This window comes from Eumetopias jubatus, unplaced genomic scaffold (assembly GCF_037043125.1).
Source record: "Eumetopias jubatus isolate StellerSeaLion01/CBP00866 unplaced genomic scaffold, mEumJub1_p1.0 scaffold_15, whole genome shotgun sequence".
Taxonomy (NCBI): domain Eukaryota; kingdom Metazoa; phylum Chordata; class Mammalia; order Carnivora; family Otariidae; genus Eumetopias; species Eumetopias jubatus.
Window position 1 is genome coordinate 87,022,097 of NW_028274821.1, and position 26,345 is coordinate 87,048,441.

General features: G+C 46.9%; 3 protein-coding genes and 1 non-coding gene across 7 annotated transcripts in view; 2 read left to right on the top strand and 2 right to left on the bottom strand.

The window, feature by feature from the left end:
• The first annotated feature begins 1,646 nt into the window (after positions 1-1,646).
• Positions 1,647-20,423, top strand: ZNF79 (zinc finger protein 79). Of its 2 annotated transcripts, XM_028107844.2 has the most exons (5): positions 1,647-2,111; positions 6,148-6,236; positions 8,534-8,666; positions 9,187-9,285; positions 13,815-20,423. In XM_028107844.2, exons 1-5 carry the CDS (start codon positions 2,096-2,098, stop codon positions 14,984-14,986), a joined length of 1,509 nt encoding a protein of 502 aa, XP_027963645.1. In that variant the 5' UTR covers positions 1,647-2,095; the 3' UTR covers positions 14,987-20,423. The 2 variants fall into 2 exon arrangements, with proteins under 2 accessions (XP_027963645.1, XP_027963647.1); XM_028107846.2 differs by lacking the exons at positions 1,647-2,111; positions 8,534-8,666 and having other exon boundaries at positions 6,151-6,236.
• Positions 15,015-26,345, top strand: part of LRSAM1 (leucine rich repeat and sterile alpha motif containing 1) — a 44,573-nt gene continuing 33,242 nt past the window's right edge. The window contains exons 1-7 of one of the 3 annotated variants that reach the window (XM_028107841.2): positions 15,015-15,544; positions 17,521-20,567; positions 20,947-21,103; positions 23,125-23,230; positions 23,650-23,706; positions 24,248-24,292; positions 25,337-25,414. In XM_028107841.2, coding sequence (XP_027963642.1) covers positions 23,159-23,230; positions 23,650-23,706; positions 24,248-24,292; positions 25,337-25,414 — 252 coding nt within the window. In that variant the 5' untranslated portion in view covers positions 15,015-15,544; positions 17,521-20,567; positions 20,947-21,103; positions 23,125-23,158. Of the gene's footprint in view, positions 15,545-17,520; positions 20,568-20,870; positions 21,104-23,124; positions 23,231-23,649; positions 23,707-24,247; positions 24,293-25,336; positions 25,415-26,345 lie in introns of those variants that run through there. The other 2 variants (XM_028107842.2, XM_028107843.2) reach the window with 2 other exon arrangements.
• On the bottom strand, positions 16,495-20,431 carry RPL12 (ribosomal protein L12). The gene is made up of 7 exons (XM_088019134.1): positions 20,301-20,431; positions 19,673-19,746; positions 18,535-18,633; positions 18,092-18,173; positions 17,428-17,514; positions 16,953-17,065; positions 16,495-16,792 (listed from the first exon to the last, which is right to left on the bottom strand). The coding sequence occupies exons 1-7, from the start codon at positions 20,335-20,337 to the stop codon at positions 16,787-16,789; spliced, it is 498 nt and encodes a 165-aa protein (XP_087875260.1). The 5' UTR covers positions 20,338-20,431; the 3' UTR covers positions 16,495-16,786.
• LOC114212945 (small nucleolar RNA SNORA65) lies at positions 17,599-17,727 on the bottom strand. The gene has a single exon (XR_003610082.1). It is a non-coding gene; the product is annotated as a small nucleolar RNA SNORA65 (small nucleolar RNA).

Below are 26,345 nucleotides of genomic sequence, written 5' to 3' on the forward strand. Positions count from 1 at the left end.
ACACACACACACACACACACACACACACACACACACAGACACGCTCTTCAGAGGTTCCCTAAGACTTCCTTGGGGACTCCTCATCAGAGCACAAGATGCTTCAGGGACCAGAGCCAGCCCCAGCTGACAGCCCTCAATCTGCCCCAGAAGCCCGGCACAGGACCATGGAGGGCAGATAGAACATCCCCAAAGGACAGGTACAGCAGCAGAAGCTGTGCTTTACCCCAAGGTAAAAATCTGCACCGCACCCCACACCCACTCCACGTCCAATCCCTGCCCCCAGAACTTCCAGGAGAATCCTGGCTTCTGCATTCTGGAGGCAATTAATGCCTTAACGCCACCCAGTGGCCATAGGCGGAATTGCACCTGTTGAGGAGTGAAGCACTCTGCTACCTCCCAGTGGCCCTGGTTGGGATCCCAAGAGGAAGAAATACTGCTACTGCCGACTGGCCGTTATGGGGTTAGCGTCTGCTGCGCCTTGTGGCCATGGGCAGAACAGCACCAACCGTAGGGGGTTAGGAGCCAAGGAAGGCAGGCAGCCTGTGCAAGCTGGAAAAGGCAAGGAAAGCGATCCTCCCCTAGAGTCTCCAGAAGAAACATAGCCCTCCCCACACCTTGATTTTAGCCCAAGGAGATCCATCTCAGACGTCTGGCCTCCAAAGTTGTAAGCCCAAAATTGCAGCAGCCCAAGGTAGAGAAGATCTTATCTCAAAGAGATCTGTGGGTTGGCTTGTCTAATGGAGTGAATCCCAACAAGATTCACAGAAGACCCACGAACTTAAGATAATTCTACTGGCAACGCTACCAGCTGCGGCTGAAAGGGACAGACAGTACAAAATGAAATGAGGCCTTAGGACCCCCAAACTCTTTTCTGCTTCCCAGGTAACGCATTCCCATCTTCTTAACGTCAAAATGCCTCAAAACTGAGTTAGTGATCAGAAAATTGCCGGAGTAGTGAATAATTTTCAACAGGCAAGAGGGGAAAATGTCATCAGTGCTCTAAGGAAGCCCATTGTAATACCCTCTGGCACAGCACGGAAGCCTCCAAGGGGTAGAATACTTACGAATCTCCTCCCGCAATAGTGCTTATGGAACACTATTAACACAATTCAGGGCTTCTACCCCTGAAATTACTGAAGAAGTTCCCTCCCGCTGACAGGTTTTTATATTCTGAGAGTTCCAGGGCACCAACCCGTGGCTGCCTTGCTCACACTGAGGGGCCTTCCCTCCTTTCCTTTCCTCTTCCCAAACTTTTGAAAGGCTGGAGGACCCTGAAGGTGGTTAGAGTTAGGCCCTGAGCTGAAGGTCGCGTTACGAGAGGACCCCCGCGACCCAGTATCCCGGAACGCCGAAGCACGGACGAGAATTAAGCAGAATGGAAGCCCCCAATGCCAGCGTAGGTCTGCGCCTGCGCTAGAACCGCAGCTCCCAGGATCCTTCGCGACCAAGTTGCTTTCCGCCTCAGAGGCCCCCGCGGTGGGATTCCGGTGGACCTGAATGGCATGTGGACAAAGCATGATAAATAAGAGATTCCGGGAGCAAGAACAGGCGGAGCCTCTCTGTGAAGTACAGTCCACAAGCGTGTATAGGCCACAAACCTGGCACAGAGAAACAGGTTTTGGCCAGGAGCTGAGCTCGGAGACTTCTGGGAAATGGAGTCCGGTGGGGCGGGGAGATCTGTACGCATGACCGGAAGTGGTGCTATTGGAGCGCGTCCTCTTTGGCTGGCGCGGGAGCTGGGCCTGGTGTTTGGTAGTGTCCGCGGCGGCGGTTTCTCAACTCGAGCTGGCAGCCTGTAGCGTTCTGGAGTAGCCGGCAGGGGGTTTTTCCATGCGGCGTTCTGCTTGAGACCGGGCTGGTGGTTGCTCCACGGACTCCTGAGCCGCGAGGCCTGGCTGCCTCTGGGCAGACTGCAGAGACCTGGCTGGACGGGCCCGACCCGAGCTCCCAGGGCCCAGCATCGCAGGCTCAGACCCGGCCTCTAGGGGAGAGGCCGGAGAGAAGAGTCCAAGCCGGGAGCAGTCAGAGCAGGCCTGCAGAGCGCGGCTGGGGCTCAGAGAACTGCTGGGAGGTGGTGGCACGAGGTGGGACCCAAATGCCGGAGGAAGGAGGTGAGAAGGAGTGGCAGAGGGAGGGGTTTGCAGGAGATCCGGCGTCTTGTTCCAGCCTGCCCACGGATAGAGCTGTGTGACGGGGACCAGAACTCTGCGGTTATCCTTTCCACAAGTGGTTGGGGATAATCCTTTTTTGAGTGAAGAATTCTAGGGTCCAGAAAGTTCGAGAAGCTCAGGCCTGAATAATCTCTTGAGTTTCCTACTTCTTACCCCGATCTGCTTGATGCACCGATGGCATTTGTGAGTCGAGAGAAATGGGCCCTGGGAAGGAAAAATGGGACGATCCAGGGTCTCCTGTTGTTTCTGATGTGCCAGCCGTTCGTGAAGCAGCCAGGGCTTCTCGGAACAGGAGCCTTTGGCTCCACGTGAGATTGAGGGCCGGTTCAACGCAGTTGGACTGTGAAGTCGAAGAGGATACTGGGGCATTGGAATCAGGCTAGGATTCCTGTTTAAGCTGTGGGGTACCGGTTTAGGTCTTTTAACCCGTGTTTCTTCGTGGAGGAAAGGGTAAAATAACGTTAACTACCTCGCTTACCTCTACGAACTGTAAGCATCAAATAAAATAACGTTTTTGAAAGCATCTTGAACAGAACAAACGTGTATGTAATCTTAACCACCGAGATCTGTGCCATCCTCCCCTAGATCAAGGGGTCCCTTTATTGGTCTGTAACTCTTCAAGTCCCAATTTCACATCCAGCATTTTATGTTGTCTTCCCCCAGAGACCTGGGAACAGCAAGCGGGATGGTTATCATCCTCCTGGTACTACCAAAGAGGACATGAAGGGACAGTGGAGTTAGAGACAACTTAGTAACATGAGGTCTGTGCTAAGACCAATATTCAGACCTAGTAGTACTTTTTCTGAGGGCTGTACCACCTCTTCTGTTATTTTTTATTGAGATATAACTCACGTGCTATAACATTCATTTTTAAAGTCTACAATAAAGTGGCTTTGAGTATAGTCACGAAGTTGTGCAACCATCAACCACTATTTAATTCCAGAACGTTTCCATCACCCCCAAATGAAGCCCATACCCATTTCATCAGATCAAACTGGGAGTGAGGCCTGGAGCCGGCTGTCGGCTTGGGATTCTCTCCTTCCCCCTCCCTCTGCCCCTCCTCCCACCCCCACCCCCACCCCCACCCGCACACATATGTGCTCTCTCTTTAAAAAAAAAAAGCCCATACCCATTAACCATCATCACTCCTCATTTCCTCTTCCCCTCGTCTATGGATTTTTACTTTCTGTTCTTACGGATTTGCCTATTCTGGACATTTCATAAAAACAGAATCACAGAATATATGTGTCTGGCTTATTTCACTTAGAATAATGTTTCAAATTTCATCTGTGTTGTAACATGAATGAATGTACTTCATTCCTTTTTGTGGCTGAATAATATTTCGTTGTATGAATATACCACATTTTGTTCCTTAGTTGTGGACATTTGGGTGGCCTCCAGTATTGGCTATTGTGAATAATGCTGCTGTGAACGTGTGTGCACAAGTTTTTGTGTGGATGTGTTTTCATTTCTCTTATTTGTGTGCCTAGGAGAAGAACTGCTGGGTCATATGGTACCTCTGTTTAACTTTCTGAGGGTCTGTCACACTGTTTTCCTCAGTGACCACACCACTTCACAATCCCAGTAGCAATGTAGGAGGGTTCTAGTTTTTCCACATCCTCATCAACATTTGTTGTTTTCCTTTTTTTTTTTTAAGATTTTATTTATTTGCAAGAGAGTGTGCACAAGCAGGGAGAGGGACAGAGGGAGAGGGAGAAGCAGGCTGCCCACTGAGCAGGGAGCCTGATGCGGGGCTCAGTCCCAGGACCCTGGGATCACGACCTGAGCCAAAGGCAGACACCTAACCGACTGAGCCACCCAGGCACCCCATGTACAAGGTTTTGATAGTGTGAATGTGAGTTCTTCCACTTCTTTTTCCAGTTTGTTTGGCTCTTCTGGGTCACTTGCATTTCTAGATGAATTTTAGTATCAGCTTAATCAGTTTCCATTAAAAAGTCTGCTGGGATTTTGTTCGGGATTACATTGATTCTGTAGATAATTTGGTGAGCATTGCCATCCCAACTTTATCTTCCAGTCCATGAATCCATGAGATGTCTTTCCATTTATTTATATCTTCTGTAATTTCAACAGTGTTTGGTAGCTTTCAGTGTACATGTCTTGCATTTCCTTTGTTAAATTTATTTCTAAGTGTTTTATTCTTCTAATGCTCTTGCAAATGGAATTTTTTTTTTTTATTTCACTTTTGGATTGCTCATTGCTACTGTATAGAAATATGGTTGGAGAAATGTCTATTCAAATCCTTTGCCCAATTTTAATTGGGTTGTCTTTTTATTATATATCCGTCTTGTATCTTGCAACTTTGCTGGACTTAGCTGTGATAGGGCTTTTTTTTTGTGGATTCCTTAGGATTTTCTTTTCTTCTTCTTTTTATTTATTTATTTTTTTATAGCAGGGTTATTTTATTTTATTGTATTTTTTAAGATTTTATTTCTTTGAGGGCGCCTGGGTGGCTCAGTTGGTTAAGCAACTGCCTTCGGCTCAGGTCATGATCCTGGAGTCCCGGGATCGAGTCCCGCATCGGGCTCCCTGCTCAGCGGGGAGTCTGCTTCTCCCTCTGACCCTCTTCCCTCTCGTACTCTCTGTCTCTCATTCTCTCTCTCTCAAAGAAATAAAATCTTTTTTTTAAAGATTTTATTTATTTATATCTCAAAGAAATAAAATCTTTTTTTAAAGATTTTATTTATTTATATCTCAAAGAAATAAAATCTTTTTTTTAAAGATTTTATTTATTTATATCTCAAAGAAATAAAATCTTTTTTTTTAAAGATTTTATTTCTTTGAGAGAGAGAGAATGAGAGACAGAAAGCACGAGAGGGAAGAGGGTCAGAGGGAGAAGCAGACTCCCCGCTGAGCAGGGAGCCCGATGCGGGACTCGATCCCGGGACTCCAGGATCATGACCTGAGCCGAAGGCAGTTGCTTAACCAACTGAGCCACCCAGGCGCCCCTATTTTATTGTATTTTTTAAGTAGACTCCACACCCAATGTGAGGCTGGAACTCATGACCCTGAGATCAAGAATCACATGCTCTACCAACTGAGCCAGCCAGGTGCCCCTCCTTAGGATTTTCCATATACAAAATCATATCTACAAATATTGATAATTGTACTTCTTCCTTTCCAATCTGAATGACTTCCCCGCCCCCAGCTTCCTAATTTCCCTGGCTAGAACCTCCAGTATAATACTTAACAGAAGTGAGAGCAGATAGCCTTGTCTTGTTCCTGATCTTTGGGGAAAGTATCGGTCTTCCACTATTAAGTATGATGTAAACCTGGGTTTTCCATAGTTGTTTTTTATCAGGTTGAGGATGTTCTCTTCTCGTCCCAGTTTATTGAATGTATCAGGAAAGGGTGACAGATTTTACAGAATGGTCTTTTTGGTGTTTATTGAAATGATCCACGTGGAGTCTTCTCCTTTTTATTACATTGGTATATTATGCAGATTGATTTTCATATGATGAACTAATCTTGCCTTCCTTCGATGAATCCTCCTTGGTCATTATCTTTCTTGAGTTGGCACATATCTTAAATCTGCAGAGCTACTTGCTCCCAACAAACTCAGCAGTAGATAATGTTTGTAAGCTGTGTGCTTACATGCGAGGCGTTGTGCCAGCTACTTTGCGTTTTTCTTTCATCTTCCCAGCAACTTTACAAGAGATTATCATCCCCATTTACAGATGAGAGAAATGCGACCTAGAAAGGTTGTATGATTTGCACACTGCTGGTAGGTGGGGGACCTATGCTCCTTGAGAGTCTGTTACTCTAATGACTCCCTGCGTCTGAGTGAACTGATGGTATTTCTGAGGTAGGAAGGGGAATGGAGAAATCGGTCTGCAGATTCAGCCCGAGTCCCCTGCAACCTGCCATGTCCCGGGAACCCCCTTCTTCACAGTGAGAATGTGACACTCTAGGTTGGTGAGCTGTAACTTCTAAGCCTCATTGGTTTCTCTCCTTCCAGAGCTGCCTTCTGCAGACACTGCCCTTCCCCGAGACGAAAGCACAGGAGATGAAAGAATGGCAGCTGGTCTCCTCACAGTTGGGGCCCACGTAAGTTGGAAATGTACTCTGAGAGGCAGCCTCTTTTTTTTTTTTTTTAATATTAAAGGGTTTTTTTGTTCCTGTTTTTTAATTATAAGAGGACTTCGTGTTTACTGTAGAAAACCTGAAAAACACAGAAAACATACCCAAAAACTCACCCTTATTAACCACAGAGATGAAACACTTTTATCATTTTCATTTGTGTCTTTTCAGTCCTCTTCCTTTTCTTTTCTTTTTCTTTTTCGTTTTTGTTTTTTTTTTTAAGATTTTATTTTTAAGTCATCTCTACACCCAGTGTGGGGCTTGAACTCACAACCCTGAGATCAAGAATCACACGCTTCCCTGGCTGAGCCAGCCAGGTGCCCCCATAGTCTTCCTTTTCTACTTTCCCAAAATGGGTTTGTCCTGCTTTTAATCTTCTTTTTATTTCCACTTTACAGAATGTGATTAATGTTTCTCCCTCCCATTAAGAGTATGCTACAGAATCATTTCTAGCGTATTCTTTTGCATAGTCCTTCTACTAGGATAGGAACTGTCTTCTCCCCTTTTTTCCTGACTAGACTAGGTATTGACCTGTTTCTTTTTCTTCTTAGAAAGTCTGCTCTTGGATTGTTCTCATTGGTTCTCTTAGTGATAGATTTTTTCTTAGTTTTTTGCTTTCACTTTTGTCAGATTTATTTTAAAATTTGATCTTTTAACCTCTTGAGTTGAATTTCTCATTTATATTCTTCCTTTCTTGTTTTTTTTTTTTTAAGATTTATTTATTTATTTGAGAGAGCGAGAAGGAGAGAGAGAGAGAGTACATGAGACGGGGGAGGGTCAGAGGGAGAAGCAGGCTCCTCGCTGAGCAAGGAGCCCGATGTGGGACTCGATCCCGGGACTCCGGGACCATGACCTGAGCCGAAGGCAGTCGCTTAATCAGCTGAGCCACCCAGGCGCCCCCTTTCTTGTTTATGTTGAAAATGTTTGGCTGTGGGTCTTATTTTCTTAGATATTCCCAAATTGTCACTTTGGTTTCTCTGTCTGCCCATTCAGCTGGTCTGTGCTCCATGGGGACAGAGTGTCTTTTGTCAACCCAGAACAGCCAGATGTAGTGTAATTGCAGAACACAGGGTTCTATGGCTCTCTTAGCTCAACCTTAGTAATTAAATTGCTCAGTTCTTCCATACCTTTATTTTGTTGTTTATTTTGTATTAACCCTGCTAATGACTGAGTTATTTTAACACCTCACAGCTGTAATATTTTAAATTTCTTCTTGTACTTCCTACAGTGTTTTCTTTATTAGTTACGTAGTTCGTTACATAGTTCGTGACGCTTAAATCTTTATGGTGGATTTTACTCTCTTGACTGTTACAAAATGACCCAAATGTTTTAAATATTTCATGGTTTAAAAAAAAAAAAGACCCTCTTTGTCCCGTTGTACAGCATTTCTTAGTATGAGGGATGGGTCGGAAGACCAAGTAAATTAGAGGTCATAATTTGGAAAATTATGCTGGCTTCAAATAAGGCAGTGACAGGGCCATGGAAAGAAATGTGTGAAATCTAGTGATACTGTGAAGGAAGGTGAAGATGCAGTAATTTGTGATGAGCTGCAGGAAAGGGGAAGGTAACACCCAGGTTTCTGGTGTCGCCCACGAGATAGGTGGAGGTACCATCACTTGCACTGAAAACAGACATGAGGCCTTTCTCACCTCCATGCCTTTGCTCGTGGAGTATCCTCTGCCTTGGATAACCTTCCCTTTCTCCATTGACAGCCTTTCTCCTTCAAGGCCAGCTCAGCAGTCACCTCCTCTCTGTGGTCTTCCTCTGTCCTCCATGCAGGATTCCTTCTCTGCTATCCTGGCAGCTGGTCAGCCCGTCTCTCTGACATGTTACTACAGGCAGTCACATACACGTCTGGCTCTCCTTTTGTACTGTGTGATATCCAAGTTCATGGGAACATTTAATAAACACTCTGAAAAATTGAGCGTTCACATTTCTTTCTGATTTTTCATTGCATAAATTTATACATCCTAATTTTGTTTTGTCTACACTGGCTATTTTAGTTCTGGAGCACCTGTTCGTTTCTGCCCATTTCCTTCTTTTATATATGAATATAGCTGTTTATGTATTCTCTCCATTTATATATAAAGTCTGTCAGAGTTGTAAACACGCAAAGAGACTGTATTTGATTTATTTTTGTGCGTCAGTATCCAGTATAGTGTTAGGCACATAGAAAGTGATCAATAAATGCTTTTCTTGAGCTGCCTAGAGCTGCCTCATATCCTGAGACCAGTGGGCAAGAAGGAATGTGCTTGTCATTTCAGGGGTCCATGCCCTTCAGCAATGTGACTGTAGCTTTTACCCAGGATGGGTGGAGGCACTTGATCCCTGCTCCGAGGGGGACTCCAAGGTTCAAGGAGGGGATACCAGAAAATGCCAGGAATCTGGTCCTGCTGGGTAAGGAAGCCATTTGAAATGTAGACTCTACTCAGTTCTGAATATCTGTGGCACTTTCCAGTGTTGAGGGATCCCGAGTTGCTCTGACACATCGGATAGTGTTTATTCCTCCTGGTTCCCTAGTGAAAGGTCTCTGCATTCCGGCTTGAGAAATAGGCAGTTTCATTTGCTCCCCCTGAGACTGCAGCTCCCTGTTTTCTTATTTCCCAGGAGGGGTAGGGTGACCTTCAGGCCAGTTCCTCCATATTCAGTAAGTTCCTGTTGTTCTAAATAACTTGCTTTGGGGGCTTAATTCCCTGACTTGACTTGACCCCTCCTTGGTACCTCATCTGTCTTATTTACTGCTGCATCCCCCAGTGCCTGGGACTCAGTTATGTGCTCAATAAATATTTGTTGAATGAATGAAATAAATGACCTAACTGTTTCCTAACTGAAACCTAAGTGTTTCCACTTCCCTGAGTTCTGGGTGGCTGTTTATACTTAATCTAAATCTCTAAAGCCCGTTTTTCCCCTTGAACAGGACTTCCAGTTTCCCAGCCCAGCATGAACTCCCAGTTGGAACAAAGGGAAGAAGGCCCATGGATGCTGGAGGGAGGAGGCCTAAGGAGTACCTGTCCTGGTAAGTGAGCAGGCACTGAAGCCAGTGAGTCTTGAGAGCAAAAGCCCTTTTGAAATACACATTAGTGCATTTGATAACCCCATGAGGTAGATATTATAACCCCCATTGTACAGATGAGGAAATTAAAGCTGAAAGAGGCCGACTTGCTGGTTCAGAGCCTCACGGCTAGAAAGTGGTGTGGCAGGCCTTCGAAGCAAGGTCTGTCTGATTCCAAAGCCCACTATTCCACACCTCTTCCTGGCAGAGTTCCCCTGGGCTGGGAGATATTTGGGACCAGAGGTGGTATTGCTGGCCTCGGGGGGAATGAATAGTCATCTTTGCTGGCCTAGCACGTTCTCTGCTTGGGGTTCACCTCACTTAGGCTCTCAGGTGCCCACCTTTACCCATACCTCCAGCTGTGATACCTACTGCTACTCCCCTCTCTGGCCCTTAATTGGATGCGTTCTCTCCCTCTGTGTGACCCTGCTAGAATTGCCTAAAGGGCTTATACGAGGACCTCAGGAAGAAAACAAAAGGGAAGCCGTAGTTGCTGTGTTTATCTCTTGCTCCTCATCCAAGGCTGCCCACCCCACCCCCACCTTCATGCTTCAGCCCCTGTGGATGTGTGACCTCTGGACGGGCCTCACGAGCTTCTCCCTGAGGTTCCAGCCACTTCTGATATTTTAAAAGTTAAAGCCTCAGAAGTACAAATGAATTTTAAGGTGACAAAGCTTACAATTTGAAAGTGTAGCCTAATGCTTTATATCTTCCTTTCTGATTATTGTTGTTGCAAGGCAGTAAAAACAAAGTCTCTGGCAGATTTTCTGCACAATCAGAACTCTCCTGCTTCCCATCTTACTGTCTACTTTCTAAACACCCTGTCACACATTACCTCAGCCCTGTTGTTACCCAGGAACCACTCAAGCTTGCTGAAATCCTTCCTTTACAGGAGCCTCGGTGGTCCCTCTGCTGCCCAGCACCATGCCCACCATGTGGGGCCTTGTATCCCAGGCGGTGCGCCCTGTGTAGAATTTCAGAAACTGAATGTGGGGTTATGTGGCTAGGGCAATGGCTGAGTTTTTCTGGAAAAAGGTTTCATCACAGCCTCAGAGAGTTTCAAGATCCTAAGAAGGTCAGATCAGCACGTTATTAGAAACAACTTGGGAAGGGGTGTTATCATCAAATCTGATTTTACAAACTAATATACATGAAAAAAAGTTATCAACTATGGAGTGCTGTATTAGCTGTATGATCGTGAAGTAGTTTGAGAAAAGTTTCAAGTCTGGCTATTGGAGTAACTAATACCCTGCTTCCGTGGTGTTGCACCTCTGCTCTGAGATTCACAGCAACCTGGGCATTGCTCGGCCGTTCTGGGCTGCTTTCAGAGCCCTCCGGTACCCCATCCTACCCCCGCCACGATGGCAGACCCAGGTCTTTAAATACCTTCACCTCACTGCTTGCTTTAGGAACTTCTGTTGTGGATGTTAGCATTTTCCCAGGCCCAGCTGGTCAGTTTGCCTTTTTCACATTGAATTTGTTACTCAGTCAGCAAATACTCATTAAGCACATTTGGTAAATGCCTGGAATGCTTTAGCTACTGAAGGTAAAACAGAGAACGAGACATAGCCCCTGCTTATATCCTGTGATGTGAGGAACATAAAATGAATAAACAAAATTACTGATATAATGTCAGATAGTGAGGCATACTCTGAAGGAAAGCAGGATAAGGGAATAGTGATGGGGAGTAATGAAGGTGAGAATGGGAATACAGATGGAAGTTGGGAGCTGTTGTAAGTCAGGTGACTAGGAAAGACCGCTTGGAGGAGGTGACGTCAGGGCTGAGGTCTGAAGGAAGAGAATAAGCCAGCCATGTGAGTGTCCGGGAGAGGAACACTCTGGGCTATGGCATGTGTTGAAGCTCTGAGGTGGGGATGAGCTTGACTTATATTAGGATCAGAAGACCCAAGGACTCAGTAAGCCGGGGGAGAGTAGTAGTCAGGGAACAGATCATTCAGGGCTTTGGAGGCCATGGTAAGGCATTCAGGTTTTATTCACATAGTAAGATAAGCCCTGGAGGGTTTTGAGCAGGAAGGGGACCATACTTGATTTGTGTTTAAAAATTGCATATGGAGAATAAGACTTCCAGGGTTCAGGAGTAGGAACAGGGAGATCAGTTAGGAGTCTGTTGCAGACATTCCAGGGAGAGAGGATGGTGGCTGGTAGAAAGGATTCAGGACATTTTAGGTGTGAAAGCCAATAGGACTTGCCAGTGAATTGGTTGTGAGGGGGTTGTAGGGGCATTAAGGACGACCCTGGCCTGAGCAGAACCATGAACAAGAAGACAGACGAAGACACAGGCTGGAAAGGGAAAACCAGTTGTTCGGTTTGGGGCACATTTGGTGTGGACATCCTTAGTCTCCTACAGGAGCCAGGTGAAGAGGTAAGGTGGGCGGAGATAGGATGATGCATGAGCATCATGCAGTTTCCTGAATTGTTCCTTTCCCCTTCTGCAGCTTTTCTTGGCACTTTTCCTCTTCTTTCCATCTTTTCTGATAGATGGTCAAGTTTTCAGAGCTGTCAAAGTCACATATGATCAACTACTGAATTACATGGAGAAGATGCCCCAGGACTGCTGTGTTCATGGTAGACTGGGCATTAGTACGCACATGCTCTCTGGAGGGAAACCATTTCAGAAGGTTTATAAGGAAAAAGCCTAAGATGATAACAAGCACTCATATGACATTTAACTGTCCCTCAGGGTTCCTTATGTGTTTTAACTCATTTAATCCTCACAGTAATTCTGTGAGAGAGCTACATTTATAGATAATGCATCCAAGAAGTAGATTTGCCCACAATCACATAGCTAGTAAGAGGTGGAGCCAAGATTTAAACCCAAGCTCTCTGTGTCAAGATTCCACATAGAAATACAAATAAAGGTCACCCAGAACTAACCTTGCTATTCTCTCCTCTGAGAAATAAGTAGAAACCGCACGAATCTTCAGGAAAATTGACGCTCATGAAAAGAAACTCCATAGCCCTCCCTGAAACTCCACCTCCTTACTCTCAAGCCCCAGTGTCGGAGACAGAGGTGCATGGGGCCTTACGCTTCACAGTTTCCCAGTAGTATACAGTACTCACGTTATAAAGTTTTCTCTTAAAATGAGGGAGATCCCAGAAAGGGTTAAGAATCATTAACTCTTCTTTTAAAAAGTACCTATTTTCCGATTATAAAAGCAATGTTATTCTATTTAAAATGACTTTTTATCTAGTAAAATAGGTTAATTTTAGATTTGGAACAGGATAAAAAAAATCAAGTTCCCCTATCATCCCACCACACAGAGGTCCCTTCCATCTTCTTCATATAACAAATGCAGTGATATATTTTTGTTTTCTAAGGTTGTTTTTTTTTTTTTTAAGTAATCTCTACCAACCCCCACTTGAGGCTCAAACTCATGACCCCAAGATCAAGAGTCACAATCTCTAGCGATTGAGCCAGCCAGGTGCCCCCTAATGGGGAGGCTCAGACCAGAGCTTGTACATTTTTCTAAAGTAGAAATAACAGTGTAAGTTTACATGCTCCTTTTTTCATGTAACGGTAGGTTTCTTTTTATCACTGCATGTTCTCTGAAAGGTTTTTATCTTTTTTATAATACTGACATTGGAGAACATTAAAAAATACAGATAAGCATTGAAGAAAATAAAAATTACCCGATGCCACAACCCAAAGACAACACTGTTTACACTCACACTGTGTATCTTGGCAGTGTTTCCTCAGCAAATACTTTTCTGCAGAAGGAACAATAGTGTACCCATTTCAGACATGGCCTCTATAGGGGTTCCTCTGTTGGCTATACTGTGGACATTCCTTTATTAAACATTTATTTAGGTGTTTGCCTTTCTTTGGCAAGTAATGCTGTGAGCGCTTTTGTCAACACAGCTTTGTGTAATTTCTCATTCGTTCCTTAGGACAGATTCTTACAGCTGCGGTTCTCATGCCAGCATTTTAGACTCTTGACACATGCAACCAGATTGCTCTCCAGAAAGGTGGTCACACCAGTGTGTAAGATCGCATGATGCTGCACCCCTAGCGACATTGTAGAATTTTGAAATCTAGCTGATAGGTGAAAGAATTCATCTTGCTGGCACTGATCATCAGCTTTGTAAAGTGAATTATTTAAACCTGGTAAACAGATTGCCCAAAACCACACCAAGAATTGTGAGACTAAGAAGACAAGTGGAGACTGTCCAGTAGTTGCCAGAGGAAAGGGTCAGAAATACGGGAGCATTGCATCTGAGGGAGATTAGGGTAAACTTCTGTATCCCTTGGCAGTTTAGGAAAGGGAGTAAGGTGTGCTGATGTCTCTGAAGAGCCATCTTGGTCAATATTTACAGTTGAGAACAGAAATGTGAGGCAGCTGTTCTGGTGAAAGGGGTGGAGCATCAGACCTACCTGCATGGGAGCTCGGCCAAACTCCATCAGCGTTTTGTATTTCAGTAGTACCTTTTCTTCCACCGAAGGGGGGAAAAATGCTTTTCTAAATGTTTTTCAGACTGGAAGATTATGTCTGAATCACCACCCGAGCATGACATTTCTGAAGATCCATTCCAAGACACAAGTATAGAGCTGCCCCCTGGGGAGTCTGCTCACGGGAACACTGAACTGGGGAAGAGCTTCAACCTGAGACCAGTCCTTTCTCCACAGCAGGGAGTTCCTACAGAAGTGAGACCCCGGAAATGGGAAACACACACACAGAGCTTCAGGAAGGATTCCCCTATTATGAAGCCCCACAGAGCAAGACCCTATACATGTGGCGAGTGTGGCAAAGGCTTCAGTTACTGTTCTTCCCTTTCTCAGCACCAGAAGACTCACACCGGGGAGAAGCCCTACGAGTGCAGTGAGTGTGCGAAGGCTTTCAGCCAGAGCTCGTCTCTTATTCAGCACCAGAGGATTCACACCGGAGAGAAACCCTACAAATGCAGCGAATGTGGAAGAGCCTTCAGCCAGAACGCAAACCTCACAAAGCACCAGCGAACTCACACCGGAGAAAAGCCCTACAAATGTAGCGAGTGTGAGAAAGCCTTCAGTGACTGTTCAGCTCTTGTTCAGCATCAGAGGATTCACACCGGGGAGAAGCCCTATGAATGCAGCGACTGTGGGAAGGCCTTCCGTCACAGTGCGAATCTCACAAACCACCAGAGGACCCACACAGGGGAGAAGCCGTACAAGTGCAGCGAGTGTGGGAAGGCCTTCAGTTACTGTGCCGCCTTTATTCAGCATCAGAGAATCCACACCGGGGAGAAACCCTATAAGTGTGCTGCATGTGGAAAGGCCTTCAGCCAGAGCGCAAACCTCACAAACCATCAGAGGACTCACACGGGAGAGAAACCTTACAAGTGCAGCGAGTGTGGAAAGGCCTTCAGCCAAAGTACAAATCTCATAATCCACCAGAAGACCCACACTGGGGAGAAGCCATATAAATGTAATGAATGTGGGAAATTTTTCAGTGAGAGCTCAGCCCTTATTCGACATCATATAATTCACACAGGAGAAAAACCCTATGAGTGCAATGAGTGTGGGAAGGCGTTTAACCAGAGCTCATCCCTTAGTCAGCATCAGAGGATTCACACTGGTGTGAAGCCCTATGAATGTAGGGAGTGTGGGAAGGCCTTCCGGTGTAGCTCCGCTTTCATCAGACACCAGAGACTCCATGCTGGAGAGTAACCAGAGATAGGACCAAAGTGGGTGGGGACCTGGCAGGAAATGCAGGTAGTTTGAAAACATCTGGAGACGTCGGGAGTTTTCGTCTGTAGCTCAGAGCCACACCAAAAGCACCTTTAATAAATAGCCCCGATTTTACATGTTGCAGGTGGAAAGTCTCAGGAGCCCTCTTCTTACTCAACTCTTCAAGCATCAAGAACCCAACTCAAATCATACTGGAGATTTACCTCCATTTAGTGAGCCAAACTGCATTTTGGAAACCATTAGGAATAAGTGACCAATGAGTGAAGAACTTCATTCTTTCTTAAAGGCCAGGTATTTCAGGGATGGTTCTTGCATGAGGGCTATTAAAAGAACCAACACTGGACAGGAATGAAGTTTCTCCATAATAGGGCGTAATTCAAGTTGAGGAAGGGTTCTTCATGTTGTAATCTCAGCAGGGGTGGGCGAGGGATATCCACTCTTCAAAGCTCTATATAGGAACATCTGGACATTGCCAGGCCCAGTCTCTACTTGAGACCTTCAAGTGTTTGCTGCTGCTGTAAAGAAAACACCCAGAAGGTAAGAACAGGCTGAGGGTTATCTAGAGGAAGCCAGTGAAATGCCTCAGTGTGGTATACCCCTCTGTGGAGCCACTAGGACAACCTGAGACCTACCATCTTTCCCTGGCTCATGGGCCAGTGGGGCCTTCATTTCCCTTCCTGGAGAAGTTTCCTTTACAGCAAGATTTTCATTATTGGCCCCCTTTCTCCCTTGCCGCATCCTGGGTCTTGCCTTTTGATGTGCCATCCTCATACCCAGCCTGCATGACTTCATCTCCGAAATAACCCCATGTGGTTTGGGTTTAGGGTTTAGGTAGCCATTTGACTTGAGTCATATTCCGCTATCATCACCCAAGGCCTCTAGCTCTGGTTTCCTGGTCACTTGGCACAGGTCCTGGAAGGCTTATCCTTCCCTCATTGATCTGAATTCTCAGGTAATCCTTCCCACTACAGTTCTCCAACCCTGCTTATGGGGGAGGGGAGAAAATTAAAACCCACCTACTTTAAAGGCCTATTGACAAGTTTAAGACAAGAATACAATTAATGCTAAGAACATTAAGTTCTTGGGTAAATTACTCCTAAGCCCTTCCCTTTAGGCTGGTACCCAGAAGCCCCTCTAAGCTACTCAGGTATAGCTCACCCCAGTACCCAGGTATTTTGGTTCATCCTTCTATTTACCACACACTTAAAAGTAGTAGGAGTCATGAGCTCGAGTCAAAAGGAACATAACTAATGAAAAAGAGCAAGACTCGGAAAGACAAAAACATGCCCTTAGAAAATGGCCCTCAGGGACTCGAGACAAAGGTCAGGTTCCCTTTTTTCACATCAGTGCCCCTGAAGCCTGGCTGTACACTGGAACTGATGGTGAGGGCTTGCTTGCATTAAGGGCTATGGGCCCTTAACCCAACTCAAGATTGAAACTGATATGGGATAGATTCCTTGCCATGATGAATCATGCTGAGGTACGAGTTTTCTTTTTGGCAAAGAATTTTATTCTTACGAAGAGTTCCACATATATGCAGCCTACAGAAGGCCAAGAACTTCCTTTCTAGGTGTCTTCTCTGAGCTAGTCCCATACAGGGCATCAATCTGTCATCCAGAAGGAAGTTGCTACCCAAACAGCTACTTCACAGCTTCTGCCACCCTGGCCCCACTGGCCCACCATCTAACCACAAAGGAGCTAGCTCCCCCAAGGAAGAGGCCACATCAAAAGGTCCACTGGTTGTCAAATGATCCTTTATTGAAACATTTTCCTTTGTAGTTAACTCTGTGGGAAAGAAAAAAGCAGTATGTCAGTAGGACAAAAAAATCTTATAGTCCAAACCCACTACTGACCATTTCTAGAACTGTTCCAGCCTATCCATGAATACATTAGCCTTCCTCCAGCTCTCACCCTGCTTCAGGCAAGTGAAACAGAAGTCACTTACAGCCGGGCATTCCAGCGCACCACTGTTGATGTCATCTATGATGTCATGAGGGTGGCGGCCATCTACATTGCAGCCCACAGACTGGGCAGTCCCCAGGATCTCTTTAATGGTTCCTAGAATTAAGAAAAGTAGCATCAGAGGAGCTTCAGTCCCTCACGATCCTCAGATACCCATGGGGAAATACTTGAGAGTTTCACAGCAGGAGGAATTAATCCTGTTTTATGGAATGACATTCCCGCTCCTCTAATCCAAGATTCAGAACTCCATTTAGTTACGTAAGCTCTTAATACAAAATCTCCACCAGTCCCTTGATATGCAGACTTAAAACACATCCAGCCCCCGATATTCACCGATACCAAGCCATTCTGCCACCCAAATTGTGGATCCTAACAGTAACGTCCCTTCAAATTGGGAAATGCTACCACACAGTGAATACACCCCATATTAACAAGGCAGTTCCATGTTGTCCACTTACCAGAGAGTTCTCTCGCTAAAGATCGGTGTCTCATCTGTCGGGCAATATTGACAATCTCATCAAAAGTGATATTTCCACTGTGCTTAACTGCAGAAAAGAAAAACAGCGTTTAAGCTTGGTCACAACCCAAGGCCAGAGCAGACATCATGCACTCCCTCGTCTTCACTTCCAGGCTGTTCCCATGCTTTCGGCACAGAGTCATCCACATGAAGAACAACCCTGTTTCCTAAGCTGGGGTTTGCTATCAGCTCACCACTGGATTGCACCAGCCAACAGAAACTGATCGGGTGCAGTGGCGGGTGGCTGGGGCAAAAAACAAGTCTTTGCTAATCTTATACAAATGAGACTATTTTAAACATGAAAAAAGACAAGTTTTGGTTACTGGGGTTAAGCTGTTCAGAGCATCATCCAGCTCAGAAGTGGTCTGCTAACTGGTTATCATTATCACTTCACCCTACTGCTGTTTCCCTCAGCAAGCACTGATTAGGGCCAGCCTCACGTTAGGGACTGGGGAGCCACATGACACTTCCTGGTGGTGCCTGGCTAACAGCTTATCAAATCCCTCTACACCTCTCCCTAGGTTTCATTAAAGGGAAAACATGCTAAGTTATCACACTGGGGAGATGACACCACTCTCAAAATTACCAGGGAAAAGGCCACTCACTGTTTTTCTGCTTTTTTCTGTCTCTTGGTGGTTCCTTGAGGGCTTTGATAATCAGGGCAGAGGCAGAAGGTACCACTTCAATCTGCAGAAGAGATTCTCCATGTGAATAAGCCCCATTCCACCCTCTAAAGAAGACCATCAATACTGCAACCTGGCTCTCAAAACACACGGGCCAGACTGGGTTTGCTGTACATTCTCGAGTTATTTTCACAATCGAAACAGGTCCTAGCCTAAGAGACACAGTGAGTTGCCCAATGTCACACAGGTGACAAGAGTTAGTATCAGGCCCACATCTTTGCTTTCTTGATCCATGCTCTCAAAAAAAGCCTTCCCCACATTTAAACTTGTCCTCAGCAGCTCACCACTGGTGGCAGGTGGCAAAAACCTTACCCCCAAGAATCCCAGAGGGTTGCTACTTCTGCCCTCCCCCTCAAACCAAGTACCTGGGCCTGTCTGTTCTGAATGGTCAGTTTCACCGTAATCCTTAGACCCTTCCAATCACCGGTTGCCTTGGCGATGTCATCACCAACCTTTTTTGGAGACTAGAGAAAGAAAGGTATATCATCACACTGTGCTCTAAGTTGATGTACAGTCTGCAAACCCATCCCTCTCACTTGGCTAACACCCTGGCCAGCACACAGAGCACTGTTTGAAGCACATAACTGCACCTACCAAATCAAGGCATGGCTATCACAGTTGCAGACATCGGGGAGATGGGGCTAGAGGTGAAGTTTGTTTGGGGATGTAGGCCCAGGGTGATAAGATGGCAAAGTCCCTTACCTACCTACCCTCCCATAAGGACCCATGTGGTAACGTAGCAATTTCCAACACTGGTTACATTCAAATCACCTGGAGAGTTCTAAAGACACCAGGTTTCCGCAAGGATGGGATCTGGGCATTTACTACTTAAGACTTCCTAACGACCACTAGCCTAAACAGGAAAGATGTTCAGCGGGTGCCAACTAAATGGAGAGCCAAGGAAAAGTGCTAACACACTGGTTAAGCAAGACCACGTGGGAACAATGTTTGGTTCAGGAGACCAACGTCCAAGAAATAAAGGCCTAATACTATTCAGAGAAATGCAAGCTCAGTAAAAGCACAAAATGGAGAAGTGGATAAATAGGGAGGGGGTCATCAGTGAAGCTGGTCATGTTAATAAGTTATACAAGCTTCTATGTTAAGTTCACCAGGATTTTAAACCCACATCCCATTTAATCCTCTCTACCGATATTTAACCCCATCGGTGATACGCCCATTACCCTGACTAGAAAACAGGCTAAGCAGGCTGCCCAGTGTCACTAAGCTACTCTTCTAAACCTTCACGCAAGACCTCTGGCCCACACCTCAGGTACGCTGAAGGCCGCAGTTAAGATCTTGACCCTGGAGAGTGAAAGTCACAGCTTCAAAGCGGCACGTTCCAATCTCGTATAAGACCTTGTTATGGGAGCACTTCCAGTTCAGAGGCTCGGAGGTGCAGCAGGGGTTGCCAATCCGTCAACGTGGAAGGCACCTCAGATCCAGTCTCGTTTGCACAAGCCAATGCAAGCTAAGAAACCACCCTCCTCCACGAGGATGACTTACCAGACCCAGCGGGCCTATCTTCGGGGCCAGGGCAGACGTGGCACCGACTTCGCCACCGGTGCACCTCAGGTACACTGGGAGAAAGAAAAGATCAGTGTCCCTGTAGAGGGAGCCCGGCGGCACAGCCCTCTCTCCGAATCCTTCTGGGGCTGACCACACCACTTGTCGATTCTCGGAACAGCACCAAGAGCCTCAGCTGCGAGCGAAGAAAGCCACCCAACCGCAGCGGGCGAGCCACCTGCCCCATGACGTGGACCGCTCAAAGCGCCACGTGGGACAGCGGCCTTCGGCTCAGCTACGGCTACCGAGGCCTGCACCGGGCCGGCGTAGAGACAGCCCAGCCGCCGGCCAACCCAGTGGAGGGGGGACGCGCCCGGCCACAAACCTTACCCTAAGGCGTGCGGTCCTCCCTCCCCATTTACACGTGGGGAAGCTGAGGCCCAGAATGAGTCAGACTCGGCCAGGACCTCACAGCGCCCTGACTGCTGCACTGCAAAGGCCTCTAGCAGGCAGCAACTTAAAAAAGCCCGGCCTGGGAAAGGCAACGGCGGCTGGGCCGGAGGCCCGACGGGCTGCGGGGAGGAGGGATGCTCCATCTCGCAGCCCCAGCCATATCTAAAGCACGCACCGACTTTGATCTCGTTGGGGTCGAACTTAGGCGGCATGGCGGAGGCGGCTGGTGTCGGATGAACCCGGATTCGGGACGACCGAAGAAAGTTGCACCCTTGCCTCCCCGAGCCGAAAGCCAAAAGACCGGAAAGCCCTCTGACTCCGCCGGATATAGGCAGGAAAGGGCGATTCTCGCGAGAACCGTCGGCTCCGCCCAGCCTCCCAGCGACGCCCTTGCCGCCATGTTACTTGTGGGCAGGTGCCTGAGGCTGACGCCTGCTCCGCGGTGAGTTGTAACTGGGGCTTCGGAAGGGGGGGTTCGGGGAGGTTCGCCTGAGGTGGGGCAAACAAGAGAGGCTGCCCCAGGGCCCCGCTGTTCTCTATTCTCCGTTATCGTGAGGGTCACCCTTTGGTCCCTGTAGCCCAATCGCAAAGCCCCGCCCCTCCCCTAAGGGGTCTGCATCCCCATTCCGAGACCCTAGGGCCATGGCGACCCCCGGTCCCCTTTTAGCTCCTTCGTGATGTGTGCATTTTGGTTATCGAAACAATTTCATTCGGGTCTAAATTTGGTCCAACTCTTAATTCCAAGATTCTACGGTTCTGAGTCTTAGACTTCGTCATCCTGGTCTGCATGACTTTCTGAGATTCTGAGTTTCGGTCCCCAGCTTCTGCGTTTGGAGGAGACCAGACTCCGGCTCCGCCCGGGCTCGTGCCCGGTGGTCTGCAACCCTGTGTCCATGACCAAGCCCTACGAGTGATCTGCCTGCCTTCAGGTCCACCCGTGGGAAGGAGCATCGGTGACCTGTCCACCAACAAAGCCAGGTGGGGCTCTCCCCACTCCAGCCTGGGGAGAATGGGTGTGGTTCTTCCCAATGGGCTAGACGTTGGGGGAAGGAATGGATGAGGAGTGGACATCGGGGAGCAGGTTGGGAAGAGCTGATCTATGGGAGGGATGGAGAAGGGATGAGCACTGTGGGGGAGGTGGTGGGAGGGCTGGACTTTGGGGAGGGGACGAGAGAGGGTTAGTCCTTGGGGAGCAGAAGAGCTTGTCATCTGGGAGGGATGGGGGAGGGCTGTTTTTAGACTATTCCCCATTCCCTGCTGGCGGGTGGGGTGACAAGAGGAGCCTGAGCCAGCTCTGCAGGTTGGCAGGCTCCCCAGACTGCCCAGGCCCCTATGGAAGGAAACCTGTGATCTCTGCCCCTCCCCTTGAGGACTGGGTGTGTATCTTTTTCAACTGCATCTTCCCCCTAGCTGTAGTGGGCCCTGAATAAATATTTGTCGGCTGTATAGTGCTATGTGGCTGACATTGATTGAGCAGTGATTATGTGCCAGGTAATGTGCTATGAGTTTTACATATATGAAATCACTGGATCCTCCCAGAACCAGGTATTGGTAAGATTATTATACAGATGAGGAAACTGAGACTCAGAGAGATTGAACAAAGGTGACATGGTTGGTGGATGGCAGATCTGGGATTTAAACCCACTTAGTTACATTCTTTTTTATTTCAATTTTTTATTTCAATTCTAGTTAGTTAACATACAATGTAATACTGGCTTCAGGAATAGAATTTAGCGATTCATTAATTACATATAACACCCAGTGCTCATCATAACAAGGGCTGTCCTTAATACCCATCACCCATTCAGCCCATCTCCCACCCACCTCCCTCTATCAATCCTCAGTTTGTTTTTTATCGTTAAGAGCCTCTTATGGTTTGCCTACCTCTTTCTTTTTTTATGCCTTCCCATATGTTCATCTGTTTTTTTCTTAATTTCCACATATGAGTGAGATCATATAGTATTAGTCTTTTTCTGCCTAACTTATTTCATTTAGCATAGTAACACTCTAGCTATATCATTGCAAATGGCAAGATTTCATTTTTGATGGCTGAGTGATATTCCATTGTGTGTGTGTGTGTATATCTGTATACACACACACACACACACACACACACACAACATTTTCTTTATTCATTCATCAATCAATGGACATTTGGGCTTTTTCCATAGTTTGGCTGTTATTGATAATGCTGCTATAAACATTGGGCCGCAGGTGCCCCTTCTGATCACTACCTTTGTGTCTTTGGGGTAAATACCTCGTAGTACAATTGCTGGGTCGTAGGGTATTTCTGTTTTTAATTTTTTGAGGAACCGCCATAAACTCAGTTACATTTCATCCCAAAGCCTGTGCTGTTAACCATAAGCTTTCCTGGATGATTGCTTCCTGGGCCCATTGTTATCCCTTATCAAGTGCTGATACTTGCAAGTACTGGGCAGGCAGTAAGCAACTGGCTTCTGAGTTCAGGACACTGTAATTAGTGTGTGCTAAGTTATTCAAGCATGAAGGAGTTGGGCAAACCCCACAGTATCAGGACTCGAGAGAACAGAGCTCCAGACTGGTTTTGCTACAATCCAGGCCATATAACCAGATCACTGAGCTCATGTGCCCCTTTCATCACTTTAAACAGGGGTGTGGTGAGAATCAGATGGAACAGTAGCTGTGAGGGTGGTAAGGTGTCTGAGGATTGCCTTGGAATTTTTATTCAATTAAGAGATCTCTTTGCTTATGATGTAGCTGGTGCAGTGTTTGGTTTGCCGATGCCACTCTGACAGTGTTTCAGGAACTAGAAGTGATTCATCGGTCCCATCTGTTACACATTTTCAAAGAGCATCCTTAGAAAGACCTGCTGTGCTGGGCTCATGGCACAGATGGATGGCTGAGATGGATGCAGACACTGCCATCAAGGGTCATACAGTCCGGCAGATCAGCTATGTGTTCTGTGGTAGTGTGCTGCCTGTCCTGGGTCCCCAGGCCCTGATTTCTCTCCTGTGCCCTAGAGTCCTGAAGATTACTCCAGGGAGAGAAAAAAGAATGCCGCTCTTCTTCCGGAAGCGTAAACCCAGTGAAGAGGCTCGGAAACGCCTGGAGTATCAGATGTGTCTGGTGAGGGAAAATGGGTTTCCTGAGTCCATCTCCGCCTCTGCCCTCATGGAATGGGGCTCCACGCTGCCCCCAAACAAGCCGTGTGCTCCCTCCCTCCCATCTGCCTCCCTGACCCCCAGAGGAGATCTCTGACTCAAAGCAGACCAGTGAGGCCTCCTGTCTGGTACTCGGGAGTGCCTCCCACTTCCCTCCCGAGGGTACTGATGACAGTTGTCATTACTTGTTCATTTGCTCTTCCGTGCTGGACCTCAAGCCCCACTGAAGCAGGGATCATTGGTGCACCTGCAAAATGGATTAGTTGAACCAGATGGTGTCTGTGGTCTCTTACAGTTCCTTGATCCTGTGTTTCTTTGGCTGGTTTGTCCGCTCTGCAAGGTGTTTTGTTTGAACGCATTTTTTATTATTCTTTTTACTCTCAGGCAAAAGAAGCTGGGGCTGACGACATTCTTGACATCTCTAAATGTGAGCTCTCAGAGGTAAATCGGGGCTGGTGTTCTGGCTGTGAAGTTGATCTGTCCTTTTTTCTTGGATCACATGTTCCTGAGAAAGACAGATGTGGACTAGGGCTTTTAGAACACCAGAAGCATCAGTCAAGTGAAGTGTTCTTGGATTTTGTTCTTATTCAAAAGAATTAAGATGATCGGTGGCCTCAACACAGTCTACGAGAATAAAGGAGTCTAGAAAATGTACCCACAGATTTCTAGGGAACTGGAAGAATCTGGGTTTCTCCAGCGTCTGCATAGCACCAGAGATCTTTCTTTTGCCCCGATAGAGCTATTGTTGGGGATGGTGTGCGGGCTGGGGCCGGGCAGGGCGGTCTACCGCCAGCTGGTTGCAGGGGAGGGCTGACCACATCCCAGCAGCATTCCTCACCAGCCTCCCCCATCACACTCCCGGCTGCTCTGCACATGAGGATTTTGCACTTGATCACCTCCTGCCCCATCTCTCCCTCACATGTGTGCCGCTCAGAAAACAAAAACCGGCAGGAGGGGAGACGCTGACTGTTCTTTCTCTTAGGTTCCATTTGGAGCTTTTGCAACATGCAAAGTTCTACAGAAGAAGGTGAGGTGGATCTTCATTTTCATAGACTTGTTTATTGCATGTTTGCTTGTTTGAAATCAGGTGGGACTTTTTGGCACTGTCTTCTTGGCGTAGACATCTCCCTTCTCCCTGATTTTCACCCTTTCAGTTTGAAGTAGGTGTTTGCACAGTTGGAAGAGTTGAGTTTGGTGTCAGCTGGGCCTGGGTCACATCCTGGCCTTGGCCCTCGTGAGTTGGGCAACTTCCACCAACTCTTACATCCTTTTTTTTCATCTGTGCAATGAAGACATTCTTCTTTCTAGTTCTACTCTCACAGAGGTAGCATGAGAATTCAAAGAGTGACGCGTAGGGAGGTAGGTAGATGGAGACTGGAATGCACCGGGTATGACGCCTGTCACAGTAAACACAGGGTGACCTTGTTCATAATAATGAAAGCTGTACTTAGTTCTGGTCACCCAGCAGAGAGGGTAAGAATGGAGTGAAGGGGTTTTCAGAAAGGCATCGTGGCTTTGCATGTAGGCAGCTAGGAGCATTCTAAACAAATTGTCTAATGAAGGGAGGTAAGAAGTGTTCCATAGAAACAGCCTGGTGAGCTCCTTGACACTAGAAGTTTCTGTGTGGGGGTCGATGCTATAAAAACAGCAACAGATGACACGGATTGAGCACTGGACCCCAAGCCAGCCCTGGGCTCAGTCCTTTTTGTCTGTTTTTTTGTTAATCATACGGGCAGCCCTCGGAGGCAAGTACTTTGTTATTCTCTGTTCCCCACGTGACGATGCTGACGCTGGGGGAGGTTAAGATCAAGGCAGCTGCACAGGGACCCTTCTCAGGATGGAAGGGAGCATTAGGCCTCAAAGATCCCTTCCACCCTTGAAATTACAGACTTTCAGGTCATCTGATTCCCCATTTGGAGGTTCCACAATTCTGAGCCACGTCCCCCATTGCAGTGTCTGGGAGAGCAGGGAAGAGCGGGCATGCGGGGTCTGCAGTGCATCCTACACCAGGCTGGCTGCCGTGCTTGCCGCTCTCCCTCCGGCTGACACGCCACACATCTTTCCCACACAGGTGTTGGTTGTCCACACGAATCACCTCACTTCCCTGCTCCCTAAATCCTGCAGCCTCCTGAGTCTCATAACCATCAAGGTACTGGGGTCCTTCTCCCAGGGCTCAGGGACTCTGCCTGGTGTACCACGTGACGGCCAAGCTCCCTTTGTTAAAGTTTATGCCACACAGGCCTAACTTAATAGTCAGGCTGGGGTTGGATTGGCACAGTTTATGGGGCACCTGAGTGCTGTGCATGGGGTGGGGTTGCAGAGATAACCAGCCACAGGCCCTGCCTTCAGGGGAACTTGCCCAACAGGTAGAAAGGCGAAGCATAAAACTCAGAGCACGTGAACTCACAGAGAGTGTGAAGACTGACCAGCCCAAACAAGAAGGCCCTGGAGGGACGCGGGGCCTCATGCGGTCGGTGTGAAAGCCCCGTGATGGGAGCTGACTTCCTCCTGACTGTCAGCCTCTCCGGGACAGGGACTGGGACATATTCACAGTACATGTGGCCTGTGGCCTCGGGATTATTCCACGTGAACATGAGCTGACCGTGGGCTCACTCCATAGAAAAGGATGGCAGCATCAGGCGTCAGAGTGGTTTTTGTGGTTAACTCTGGTTTGTAGGAGTTGGGGTGGTTTTTACTTCTCTTTATTATTCTAGCCCAACACTCGTTTTTTTGTAGTAAAACAAATAACATTTTATACATTTTTTAAATATTTATTTTGTACTTGTGTATATTTCTACTTCATATATATGTAAATGAAACATACTTATGTACTCATATATATGACCTATGCCTTTTTTGCTCATTTGTATTGCTAAAAGAACTAGCAAATACAATTAAGCAAAGGAGGAAAAATGTCATCTCACACTCGAGAACCACTGTCAGTATGTTATTGCATACTTGATAGTCTTTTTCTACATAAATACGTACTTATACTCTGAGGGTTTTCCTTTTTAACATAAATACTTAGGCATACCGTTTCATAGCATACTGTTTTCACTCAACAGCTAAAAATAAGTATT

What these genes read in the sequence shown, in the direction of transcription:
- RPL12 (XM_088019134.1), bottom strand. Translation starts at nt 20,337, where the DNA reads ATGCCGCCTAAGTTCGACCCCAACGAGATCAAAGTCG. An exon ending in TTCAGAACAGACAGGCCCAG is followed by an intron (nt 18,174 to 18,534) that starts GTACTTGGTTTG and finishes TCTCTTCTGCAG; the next exon opens with ATTGAAGTGGTACCTTCTGC. An exon ending in CAGAAAAAAGCAGAAAAACA is followed by an intron (nt 17,515 to 18,091) that starts GTGAGTGGCCTT and finishes TCTTTTCTGCAG; the next exon opens with TTAAGCACAGTGGAAATATC.
- ZNF79 (XM_028107844.2), top strand. An exon ending in TCCTCACAGTTGGGGCCCAC is followed by an intron (nt 6,237 to 8,533) that starts GTAAGTTGGAAA and finishes TTGTCATTTCAG; the next exon opens with GGGTCCATGCCCTTCAGCAA. An exon ending in CCTAAGGAGTACCTGTCCTG is followed by an intron (nt 9,286 to 13,814) that starts GTAAGTGAGCAG and finishes AATGTTTTTCAG; the next exon opens with ACTGGAAGATTATGTCTGAA.